Source organism: Trachinotus anak, unplaced genomic scaffold, assembly GCF_046630095.1.
Source record: "Trachinotus anak isolate AG129_WGS33_773 ecotype Australia unplaced genomic scaffold, CSIRO_AGI_Tana_v1 ptg000015l, whole genome shotgun sequence".
In the NCBI taxonomy this organism is placed as follows: Eukaryota; Metazoa; Chordata; class Actinopteri; order Carangiformes; family Carangidae; genus Trachinotus; species Trachinotus anak.
Genome location: NW_027273866.1, coordinates 11,036,819 through 11,049,677, shown reverse-complemented (window position 1 = coordinate 11,049,677; position 12,859 = coordinate 11,036,819). Strand labels below are relative to the sequence as shown.

At 40.0% G+C, this 12,859-nt stretch overlaps 1 protein-coding gene across 1 annotated transcript; it reads right to left on the bottom strand.

The window, feature by feature from the left end:
• Positions 1-1,224: 1,224 nt before the first annotated feature.
• slc39a8 (solute carrier family 39 member 8) lies at positions 1,225-11,358 on the bottom strand. The gene is made up of 8 exons (XM_071498357.1): positions 10,636-11,358; positions 9,798-9,960; positions 7,246-7,415; positions 7,006-7,128; positions 5,692-5,862; positions 3,914-4,121; positions 2,940-3,124; positions 1,225-1,645 (listed from the first exon to the last, which is right to left on the bottom strand). The coding sequence occupies exons 1-8, from the start codon at positions 10,858-10,860 to the stop codon at positions 1,499-1,501; spliced, it is 1,392 nt and encodes a 463-aa protein (XP_071354458.1). The 5' UTR covers positions 10,861-11,358; the 3' UTR covers positions 1,225-1,498.
• Between the last annotated feature and the right edge of the window lie 1,501 nt (positions 11,359-12,859).

The window sequence follows — 12,859 nt, the reverse complement described above, 5'->3', positions numbered from 1 at the left end:
GATGTAGGTAATTACGGGCTGTAGGGTGTGACTGGAACGCATCTTAAGCCACTTCCTCTTTAATGCTGATTGGCTGACTAACTGTCCGCTTAATGTTGTTTTTATATTGAAGGCAGATACGTCACTAAATATCAAATAAATAAATAAATACATACATAAATAGACTAAATGTTTGTCAAAGACATTACATTACTTATGGTGTAACTCTGCTATATTTAATTATTTAGCCAGTTGTTTGAATAGGATTGAGGGGGTTTTTTTTACATCAGTGTTTTGACCAGTGAGCCCTTAAAATAAACCAATATTCGATGTCTTTGGAGGAATTTTTGGTTTTATTTAAATATTTTTTGTACAGAAGAGCAATGCAAATGCTGTTTATAACTAGTCCATTTTTGTTGTTCAGAGGGTTTTATCTATACTCTTTTGTATTCAGGATGTCCCATGTTGGTAAATTGTTCTATTAATACAGTCAGTGCTACTCAGAAGCCATCGATGTACTGTAAATAAGTCTTGAGGAAAAAATATTTTACCAAAAGTCAAACAAGGAAAACCTCTATATGGCAAGCACCAGTGTAGTAAAAATACAGCATCACTCATATCATTTGAATTGAATTTGGTAAAAAAGCTTCTTACATTGAATGTCACTTGGTCACATTGTGATTTTTGTTATATGTTATTTGAGCCACAGGGGCCGATCTTCACATCTCTGAGCAATGCTCATGGATTGATGATGATGAAGTTCTTCAACAGGCATTTTCAGTGTAAAAGAACAGAATGCTGTCTGGTCTATGAATATTTGCAATTCTGTTACATTCATCTGCCTGTTAGCCTGGTGTTGTATCCCATTCAACCGGAAAAATCCAAAACCCCTGTCCTATGGCAGGTGGCTGGGAGACATCATGTTTCATTTCAAAGTAGAGAAAATCTAATTTATCTAATTTCAGTGTCTATTTGGCATACAGCAAAAGACATTCTTTAAAACATCCATCCATCCATTTTCTACACCACTGTATGGATACAGGGTTCTGTAAACATAAAGACAAAAAAACTCCAACACACAACCTTGAAAAGGAGCCAGTGAAGGTCAGAGAGGTCACAAAACAGAGGTCAAACTCTGCTGCCATAACAGCCAGAACAATGACTGTTGTCACAATAACACAGCATATGTTAGTTTACAATGCAGCAGCTCTGAGGTACAATAAATGTGAGATATTTCACAATACATGAAGACTGAAAAAATAATTTATTGTCTCCTTAAAACAAATTTGTCTAGATTTCATACATCAAATGATTGTAAAGATTTTCCCTTTTTGTTCCACTAAACTGATAGTCAAAAGATAAAAAAATGCATAATTTTTCCTTTAAACATCAAACATTTAGTTTTGTTTGTACAAAACATTCACTTTACATTCGCTTTTCTGCCCAGCCGACTGAGCTGTGAGCGGAAATGGAAGCAGATCATAACTATATTTATTTCGCGTTGGTGTCTTCCTCCCTTCTAGCCCAGGTTGATCTCCCCTGCAAACAGGGTGATCAGTAGTATGATGGTGAACCCCGTCAGCAGGCCCGCGTTCTGGATCAGGAAGAAGATGATCTTGGTGGAGGTTCGTTTCTGTTCCCGGGCCAAGTTGTCCATCTCTGGAAACTGTGATCAGGAATGACAATCACATATCTGTCTCACACACAAGCCTTTGACACACAACATACACTGGTCTGATTGTTCAGTAGGCGACATAATGAGAAGTAATAACACATAAACAGGAATTGTGAATGGGTTGGTTTGTGTGGCTACAAGTTTTATATTGTTCCAATGCACTGAAACTGGAGAAAAGACCACAAGTCGACAGTATCAGCGCCTGACTGCTGATGTTGACAAAACTGGGAGTTTTTGTGTGTAAAAAATACTGAATGTCCAGATGGAAGTAAAAAAAGAGCCTTAACAAAAAGGAGAAGACTCATGATACACTTTGTTTTTTTATATTGTCAACAAACCCATAAAAAGACCAAAAATCACCAATGAACTGATCATACTAACAATAATTCCCTGAGTAACCACAGTCTGATATAGCTGATTCCTTTGTACACCCCTTCACTCACAATATAAAACTTTAAGGTTGTCAATTAGGAACAAGTTGCTTAAAGTGCTCTCAGCTCCTGGAAGTATATAAAAATAATTACAATCTGAACATCTGCAATTTTAAACCAGTATTCATTGATTTCTTTTTCTTTTTTTTTTGGGCCACTTGAGGGCAGTACAACAAGCTGTAAACACAGCACCGATCCACTGTACCATCACCACTACGTCCATGTGCTGTGTGTGTTAGGAAGAGGTGGTCTGTCTACACATCCAGCTGATACAGAGCATCTGGTCTAGTTTCCACTGCTCCTTTATAATTGGCTTTTTAGCTGCTCGATGCTCCACAATGTTCCCTGCTAGTCTCCATCTGTGTCTGACTGCTGAGCAGGTAGCGTCCAGTCACCTGCTGTGGCTGAAAACGACACTATGAGAGCAGTGAGAGTGAAACAAAGTAGTAAAGTTGTGGTCTGGACAGAAAAACCATGAGCTGAAACTAGATGTAAAGCTCAGTTAAAGCTGCAGATTCAGGTGATAATTCTCAGTAGATTCATCAATATCAACTGTCACATTCTTTTCATACCATCATTTTATACAATAGTATTTTAATAATGAGAAACAATCTAAAACATTTCTGGTTTTGGTTTTTTCATGGGGTTGTTGACAAAAATCAAAATCTAGATTAAAATCTGCTTTACTTTATAAAGTCACTAACTTCTACACTGCACTAACTTTCATGAAACTCCCAGGGCCTTGTTATTGTAAAAAAAAGTCTGACCACCGCTCCAAAGAGAACAGACATTCTCAGACAAATATGCTGGATTTTTTTTCCCCCAGTGTCTTCAGATAGTGTAATCTGACTCACCATGTCTGCCAGCGCAATATACAGGAACATTCCTCCTGCGATGGCAAAGATCGCATTGGGGGCAAAGTTGCTCCCGAGCAGAATTCCAAACACGAGGCCGACGTAACACGAAAACGCCGACAGCAGGTTGAAGAAAATGGCTTGTGGGACACTCATGCCAGCGTTCAGGAGGATCACAAAGTCGCCTGCACGGAGAGCAAAACACAACACTGATACAGTGAAGAGGAACAGGCCGATGGAACGTGATGTCCAAAGCATTTTGTTTGTGTTTTTCTCTCTTGGACTCAGCCATTGATTATTGATATTATTTTTATCTGTTAAGTAGTTTGAAGGGTTAATTAAATTATTTCGATTTGACAAAGATAACTGATATGATTTCTACCTAAACTTCTACCATTATACTCCTACCTGCAGAATAATGTGAAGGGTACTGTAATACAGCTACACTGTAGTTTCTTTTTTCCAAAGTTTAGGTTTGAGATTAAAGAAAGTTATGACTTTTCTGCCCATAAGTAAAAAATAATGATTAATGTTAATATATGTTATCCCTCTTCTCTTCTATACATCTGTGTCTTGCCCCTAAAGTAACTGGCAAATACACAAAGTTTCCTTTTGAAGACACACAGGAAAAGACAGGGTGAGTATTGAAAAGACACATTTTTGGTGCAGTTTTGCAGCTTGTCAGTAGAGGCCGATAAAAGTTTGTTGTTGCGATGTGATATTTGTAAAATGTTTAGTCTAAAGATTAAAAACCCAGGACAACATGTTTTTACGGCTGCACTGTGCCATCAAATGGGAATATCCTTCTTGCATCATGTTATACACATTTCCACTAAATTCAACCCGATATATGTGGTATCTTGCGTGACTTTGGGATCTCCACAAGAACTGAAAAGCAATTTCACCCAATGTTTGGCTGAACAGCGTGAGCTCGTGATGACTCACGAGGAGGCTTAATGCTGCTTATCACTCACCCAGTTCGTGGGGAAACTCCTCACATACAATTGCAATGGAGGTACTGAACCCCGTCAGTATGGACACGGTGAACGAAGCGCCGATAGCCAGACCGTCGATGAAGTTGTGCAGCGCGTCGCTCAGAGTTATCATCCACGCCACCGTCTTGATGTTGGTGATGCGCTGCCCACGCAGCCAGTGGCACATCACAGCAGACACCTGGACGTCCTGAGGAGTGACGAGACAGGTTAAAGGCACGTGGCTGCTGCTGCTGCTGTTTGATTTCACTGAAGAGTCATATGCAAATAATGATTATATGTGGATTTAGTGAGACACAAAGACAACACACAATGATATCTCTTCATTTAAAACCCAAAGTTCAAATCATTCCAGAAAATGAAGGACAAAGTTGAACGTTTTGCTTTTGGTATCTGATGATCAATACTTTGTTAACAAAGTAGAGAGCAGCAAATGTTTAGGTTTTGAATAAACACGGGATCTGACTGCTTAAATACCCAACATGTTTAATACGAACTGCAGTGGCAAAGGTGACACTGTTTCTAAATGATTTCGAACCTAGTTTGGCTTTGCTGATTTATCAGTCTAGCTCTAGTCATTAGTTCCTGGACAAATTGGAACATAGACCTGGTGATTGTGTCAGATTCTGTAGAGGGAAAACCAAAGTTATTACAATTCATCCTGTGGGGGAAATAAAATGTTGGTACTAGATTTGGTGGCAATAAGTCCTGTAGCTGTTGTTGGCTGTTGTAGGTCAGAGGGATTCATCCTGTGAAGACTGTGACACAAAGAGAGGTGCCACTAGCACGGCTAAAAATATAGACCGTGAGGAAATCGTACTTTTATCAACACAGCATGTCCATCTTGTGTCCACAAGTGTGAACGATACCAGGAAATATTTCCCCTAAATGGATGTGCGGCATTTGCAACAGAACTCTTCAGTTACAAATATAATGGCACAAGTGTTGTTAATGGGAAACCAGAGAACAGGGGGGCATAAACAGAGGCTCCACGATTTGGTTGAAGATACTCTGCAGTGACAAAACGTCCCTTCTCTCGGCCGCGGCCAAACAAGGAGCCTTTGTGCTCAACTCAGACAATTCCAGCTTTTAGCGGGAGAGGACGGATCTGAGGCTGCCAGCCCGGTTTCCACGGGCATGTCTGTTTGTTTAGTGTTTTGATCCCTTCAAAAACCGGACTCCTCCGTATGACACAAGAGATTTCACCGTTAAACATTAACAGCAACTCTAATCGCCCTGCGTCACTGATAACGGCTCAACAAAAGAGCTAAAAACTGAATCTCCGAGCAGCAGAGAAGTGGGTCCGGCCCACATTAAAATACCACCTCTTTTTTTGTTGTGTCATCTTCTATGGAAATATTTTTAATGTATGCAGTGTCAGCAGTTGCACAGTTACACTTTTGATACACTGAAACTCACGACCTAATGACTGATAGAGAGTTTAATTACACTCATTCAATAATATCCTGTGACGGCTTCCTGTCAGGTGTCTCTGATAGAGGAATGTGGTGGACAGCAAATCTCTATCGAGCTCGCAGTCACTTCCGATAAAGTTGCAGGGAAGACTCACTGTTTTTACAAGCTTATCTTAATAATGAGCTACTCCTTAGATAAAAGATCATTGAGTACAAGGTTGCAATTGCTGTGTAGGTTAATGTGACATGTGCTCAGAGAAAGTTGATCATTTCCCAACACGTACCACTCTGTTCAGCTTCTATAGTAGGTAATAGTGTTATAGATAACATGAGTGTGTTTGGTACCTGAGAGGGGGTCACGTTCGCGTGCGGGTACTCTGGGTTCGGGCTGCTCTTGTCTGCGGCGATGGTGCTGATGTTGGTCAAAATGATGGAGTCCTTTTTCTCCATGATGTCTCCGTTGTGCAGGGAGTTTTCTTGAGGCAGCTCTGCAGGAGTGAAGTGGCTGTGGCCATGCTAAGACAGACAAGGGCGATCCGATGAGAAAGAGCATCAGTGATAAATGTATTTGGTTCCTTATTTGGGTAATTTTCTAAAATGTGTTGGATATTCTCTGGCCTATGACACAGTTTTTTTTTTCAGCTTTGTACTTTGTTTGTACTTTTCTTGTGTTTGCCTGAACCTTGTTTAACTCTGTGTGTGTCTGTGCCTCAGGTTGATCTCACTCTGCCCGCCTCGCCCGACAGTCCCGCTCCCTCTACTGGCCCCCGCTCCTCCGTTAACTCTGGCTCAGTTCCTCAAAACCTCACCTCCTCATCAACTCCTCAATAAAACTGCTTTTGAACAGATGCAAGCTTCTTGTCCGAATTCTGCTTTTGCATCCAAACACTGAAGCTCACACACTAACATGTTATATTTCATTTGTTAAATCTGTGAAAAAAACTAAGTGTAAAAACGAATAGGTGCAGTTTCACAAGGGGGGATTGTGCTAGCTTCATATTTAATCAGACAGTCATGAAAGTGGATTTAATAAATTCATACCAATCTGTTTCCCAAAACGTGAATTATTAATTTAAAATGTTAACTTTCATATTTTATAGCAATATTAGCATTTTATACAATCGCATACATCTTATATTTACTGACTCAGAAAGCTAAATAAAACTTCTGGCCCAACATATGCCTGGGTCCTCGGCCCAAGTCAGGCCCATGTTTTTCCCTATGTGTGCAGATTCTGGCTGTTATCCTCTGGTATTGTCTGACATCTGCAAGATTTTCTGTATGTGCGCCAGAATTGGTCCAGTTGCGGAAGTAGCATCTGATAATCTCACTGGATAGGGGCCAGATTTGGACTGTGTACCCAGACTTATACTGGGCCAGAGGAAAATAAGCACGTCGCCCAAGTATAGGCCAGATATATTGCTTCCTGAGGAAGGTCACACTAATTGAGACTAGCAACCTTGAGCCTGGTGTAAAATAATGTACATGACTGACGTGAAGTGTAACTGCTTCATGGTAGTCAGCAATTATAATCTAAATAAACCAGTATACCAGGGCTGTTCAGTGGCCGATATACAACTGAAATATGATAAATGACTTAACTCAGTAATAAAAGAAAAGAGCTTTGCACCTAATGAACTCACTGCTCTATTAACTTACATCATGGTCCACCCCCAGAGCCAATTTCAGGATCTTCTCCACGAAGAATAGGAGGTAAAAGCCACCGAATATTCCAATTGCATTCGCCACGTAGTTATCTGCTTTGGGGTCAAAGCCCAGAGCCTGTGGAATAACAGAGGAATGTCAGTGTCTGCATTTCTGTTTCATTTATCCTCCCCTCTTCAAAATGACTTTCCTGATGATTGGCTCGATCCAACTTAGTCTCCATCTCTTACTCACCTCTGGTATGAGCTGAAGTACAGCATTGGAGAAGAGCGTCCCAATGGCCAGGCCAATGAAGTAGGTCAGCACTTTGGGGAAATAGGGTTTTTTGGTGAAGGGAATCAGCAGGAGACCAAGCAGAGACGCAAGGTTGATCACAGTGACGGCCAGAAACCCGTAACCCCACACTGTCAGGACGGAAAGGATAAACAGCTGTTATTCTTCTATCATTTGTCAACATCAGAGTCCCCTGGTCTGTCTGAGTTTGGTGACATCTTTAACTTCCTGTTTGTTTGACGGTTTTTATTTTTCCCGTTCAGGCAAAGTCTTTATCACTGCACCTAAACTACCAATTCTGCCTGTAAAACTTCTGTAAAACTGTAAAACAAGTCACTCATCAGCGCACCAGAATGTGTCCAAGACAACAAAGGTAGAAGCTTTTATTAACTGTGCACATGCTGAATCTCTGCAGAGTACCTAAGGTCATGCAGGGCATCCACTGGGGGCTGCAGGGAAGATCCTTTTTGCCCTGAGCTGAGTCTCTGTGGTCTGTCTTCCTCGAAGGCAACATTAAAAATCCCACCTCCACTGCCAAGATTAGCAGACCCTAAACCCAGCCGATGACTGAACAACATAGGAGCTGGGGGTTCGGTGCTCAAGCTAAGAGTACCTGCAGCCGGAGAGGCTCAACTCAGGGCAAGAAACTCCCCTCAACCCAGCTGTCAGACAGATGTGGCTGTAAGCAGAAGATGATGTTTGTAAATGCACTAAACAATCTGTTAAAAAAATGTTCAAATACAGCCCTGAGGCAAGAAATATAACTCAAATACAATATTCTTGTAAAATCAGCCCTTCATATGTATAATTTATTTCCACTCTGGTAGCTAACAGCTAATTGCTAATGGCTAATGAACATTATTATCCAACCTTTTCTGTGAGGCAGAAACTGACATTTGGGAACAACTGTATCTCCTTAAAATACAATATCATTAAATGTATCGACAACCACAAAACATTGTCATAAGTCATGGCTTGTGTTGCTTTTTTCTGCCATCAACACAGTCAGGTCTTCAAAGGAACGTCAAGGGCATTTTTGTTGGACAACAGACGTGTATCTCAACAAAAGACACAATACTATTTATTTGCAGAGGAGAGATTCTGTTCACAAGGCCAGAGGAGGAAACAGCATGCACCACGAACATCAGACTGGACAACAGTCACAGTTGGTTGTAACTGTGTCAACAGCAGTGAGGAGGAGTGTTTGATGGTAAATCTGAGCGGTCAGCGGCTCTGTGAGGCAATCCAGGACAGTGAGGAGCGTTACGGCTCCACCACAGGAGAGGACTGAGCTTTAGTCCTCATTAGATACTGACTGACCTCATCAACAGTGTTTCTATAGGCCTGGTTTTGTACTGAACTGAGAGTAAACAAGTTGAACCTGCAGCAGAATGAAGAATGATTAGTTTCACTGACAGAAAATGAATTGACAACTATTTTGATCATTGAGTAATTGTTTTAGTCATTTATTAAGCAAAATGCTAAACATAAGAGAGGATTTGGTGCTTTTTTTGTCTTCTATGATAATAAACCGATTAATCAAGAAAAATAATCAGCAGATTAGTCAATAATGAGAATAATCATTAATTGCAGCCCCGCTACTGAACTGAAGACAGTTAAAGTCAGTGCTGAGTGTCGCCACTGTATGAATGATGATGCATTCACTTACTGTTGTATGTACTGAAGTGCATCTAAATGATGATGTGATTCATTAGCATAGAAAAAAGGGGACAGATTAAACTTAGTTGTCAGTTTATTAGGTACAACAAGCTAAAACTAATGCAGTCTAACACAACGCTCAACAGTTGTGTTGAAACTGTTTCAGAAAGGTGTTGATTCAACTTTCCGCTGATTGTGGAGGACGTAGGTTTTGGTGCTGTTGAACTGTATAGTAATTTACAGAGAAATGTTCCTGTTTTATAGCCTACCCTCACTGATATAAATGCGGTGGACAAATAGTTTTAAGACCCCTGTCAGTCAGACTATGATCATACACGCATAAATACGGCATCTTAAAAATCTACTGCTATAGCAGATGCTTAAATATTCATTATATTGATTCAAATATAACCGAGACTTGGTCAGAGAGCAGAGTTCACAGTGAGGTGCTGTTGTCTTTTAACCTCTGTTGTCCATGTGTCTCTGAACAAGCAAAAAGGAATCAGTCGTTCCACCTCCTGTAACTAATCAGCTTAAATTTTCAATCATTCTTTCTCTTTACGGAAACTAATTTTCTATATTTGAACTAAAGAGTCATCAGTGACATTACTCAGGAGATGTAAGATACTAAAATGGGAAAACACAGGGATAGACTAAGATAAAACATGTTTTCCTTATACTTCTCAAAACCTTTTGTGACATTTGGCTAATTTATTGATTTTATATAGTAACTCTAAAGCACTGCCAGAGTGAATTCAAGGAAACAAACCCCCATGAACTGTGGGTTATTTGAGTTGCAGGGGTCTTGACAAATAAACCAGGAGGCATGCAGCAGTTGTGATGAAGCAACTCACCAGTGTAGTCAGGAGGCGTCAGAGTCTTGGGGGCGGTGTAGGGGCAGGAGGGCAGCAGCACCTGGGTCAACACAGCGGGACAGATCCTCCCCAGATGTCCCACAGTCAGCTGACTGACATTACTGAACCCGAACTGGGACAAGATCTGCTCTGCTGAGGGACACTGGAGGGCAGAGAAACACTATTAGACATCTTTAAATATTTTAAATCTCAATTTTGTCTCTAAATCCCTTTCTGCTTCGGTTATAATGTTCCTATTTCCTTTTTTTTGTCTCCTTTTATGTGTGTTTTTCATCGTTTGTGAATTGTATTGCTTCTTTTTGCATGAAATATTTCATCTAAATATACCATGAAGGAGAAAAGATAGAAAAAAGCTGTTATATTCACGTATATACATGCTGGTTTAATGTTATTTTGAGGCTTAATTCAAGACAGAAAGGCTTTTCACCATATTGTGTGCATTACTGAACCTTGAAATGCATTAATTACATCTATTTACATTAAATTGACATGAATTATTCATTAATGATCATGCATTTGGTCAAAAATAAGCCCAATTATCGAACAAGTCAGTCTGATAAAACAATGGACAATGTGTTAAGCATTTATTATGACACAATCTCAAAATAGTTTATATTTAGCAAGTGGTAAAAGAAAATGATTTATTATGACTTAGTTTAATCTCGTCATAAATCGCCTTATAAACTGGGCATGACATGAGCATGTTACACTCTCATAAATTAGTAATGAGCCCATTCCATTTCTGTAAATGATCAATCTATAAAAACAAGTTGAAATAATAGAAATAGTGAACAGTGTGAGCAGTTTCTATGCTCACCTCTTGGTTTGCCAGTGGATTCTCTTCAGATATTAACTCGGACCTCCTGGCTGAGATCAACAGCAGTAAATCTTCCAGATGCTCCGTTGAAATTGAATTATTTTCACCATAGTAGTGTAAAATATTCTCCAGGAAGCCCTGTCCATCCTGCCCACCGACGCGTTTACTCTGGGATGTTGTAAGAAAAACTAAAGCGCACGTAAAACACAGTCTGAAGTTAAACATCTCTGGTTTTAAGCGTCAGTTTGCTCCAGTGGGAAAAAAAAAATTAAAAATCTCGCTACTTCTGCTCCTCAGGGAACATTTTACAGAGAGATCAGGATTCCCGTGGAGTTAGTTGGCAGCCCAGAGTCAGGTCCATGGCAGGGCTGCTGCAGAAGTCGGGTTTTTCTCTGTTGAGCTGTGCGGTTCTTCCAGCTTCTTCTGGGAGTCCCGGTCCCTCCTGAGGTGGTCGGGCTGATAAACCAGGACTGTAGGTCGGGTTCAAAGATCAGACTGCGGAGCCATGAAGCCAAAAGAAATGAAGGTGACCGACCGCCTGCACTCACAGACTCAATGCTTTCTTTTGTGACTTTCTCACTTGCTATGCAACGTGCTCCCACACACACACACACACACACACACACACACACACACACACTCCTCGGTGTGCGTCCTAGCGCGAAAGCATGCGGGGTGCGTGACGCTGGGGAATTCAGTTTACAGCTGTGTTCTCCCTCAGTTCCATTATCAAACAGCTGGATGTGGAATAAAATCATAAACATGAGTCCATGTGAGTCGCAGGATGAGTTGAAAGGTCCCTGTCGTCGCCCAGTGGCAGCTGGGGGCCAATGCAGGATAAATGCAGGAGCCAGACTAAAGGGCTGCCACATCCCTGAGAGCGGAGGTGGTGCAATAATATACTGTATATGACTATGTATTGTCCATTTACAGCTGTTTATGTGAGCAGTAGCTTTTATTCCCAGTGGGTTCAGTATTCAGATCATTTACTGGACTTCAAGTATCAGTATCACACTATAAAAGCACAGAAGTATTAGCAAATATTTAGAGTTTTTTAATCTATAGTTTGGATGTATATTGGATTGGGCGATAATTATAAATGCATTAGCATGGAAGCTGTATTTGATGAGTACCACTCTCTCATAAGGCTCCATTTCTTTAGTATTTATAAACTATAATAACTGGATTTACTGATGGTTAATGCAGCATCACTAATGCTTTATAGATCAGTTTAAGTCATTAATAAAAGCAACATTTGGGTTGCCAGACTGTGAAAAGAATCCTCCTCCAGCACGACACTTTTCTTGTGATTTTAGCTCTTTAATTCCTTAGAGAGGCCTGTACAATGGATTATTTAATAATTGGACCATTTATCTTTGGGAGAAGCTGCAAGATGCCTGGACCATAATCTATTTATAAACTATTCATTAAAAAATAGAACTGCAGGTGACTAACTTTTGCAGATGGCTCAGAAACGGAGGCATCCATATCCCCCTTATTAATGTCCTAATAACATATTCACCTATATTTATAGCTGCATTATTACTGAACAAAAACACATAGAAGTGCCATCACCAAAACAACTGATTTAAACTGGGTACACTGATGTGAATGGGAACTTCTTAATGTAAAATATAATAAAAACAGCTCTTTTTTCACATTAACTGTGTTCTTCTCTCTACATTTGTACTTTTTAAAGTTTTGTAAAAAACATAACAACTTGTCAAATTCTATGTATAAGCTGATAAATGCTTATACCCTGATAAGTCTGCAGGTGTAAATGTTAATAAGTAGCTTGTAAATGGATTTAAGTCCGGAGAGGGACGTCTCCCAATGCATTAAAGAGCTACAAAGAACAACGTGGCAACCCAAATGTTGTTCTTATTAATGGCTGATCTACAAAGCATGAGTCAACCATTAACCTTTATAAATGTTGCCTTATCAGAGAGTGGTACTGTTTGATGTTATATCTAGTCAAACTGGAGCTAATTTTATTAATGTAGTGCAGTATAAAGTGCACCATTGCCAGTATTGTACCGGAAAGGTGTGTCATCTATCAGGCAAAAGTACCAGCCAATCTCTGGTTTTAGTTGCTATAATTTAAAGTTTTGCTGCTTATTTCTGTTTTACGTAATTGTTAACTGAGTATTTTTGGAATTTGGGTTGTTGTTCTGACAAAACAAGACATTTGAAGATGTCAGTTTTCACTATTTTCCATTGTTTC

What these genes read in the sequence shown, in the direction of transcription:
- slc39a8 (XM_071498357.1), bottom strand. Translation starts at nt 10,860, where the DNA reads ATGTTTAACTTCAGACTGTGTTTTACGTGCGCTTTAGTTTTTCTTACA. An exon ending in TACTTCAGCTCATACCAGAG is followed by an intron (nt 7,129 to 7,245) that starts GTGAGTAAGAGA and finishes GTTATTCCACAG; the next exon opens with GCTCTGGGCTTTGACCCCAA. An exon ending in CTCTGGGGGTGGACCATGAT is followed by an intron (nt 5,863 to 7,005) that starts GTAAGTTAATAG and finishes TGTCTGTCTTAG; the next exon opens with CATGGCCACAGCCACTTCAC.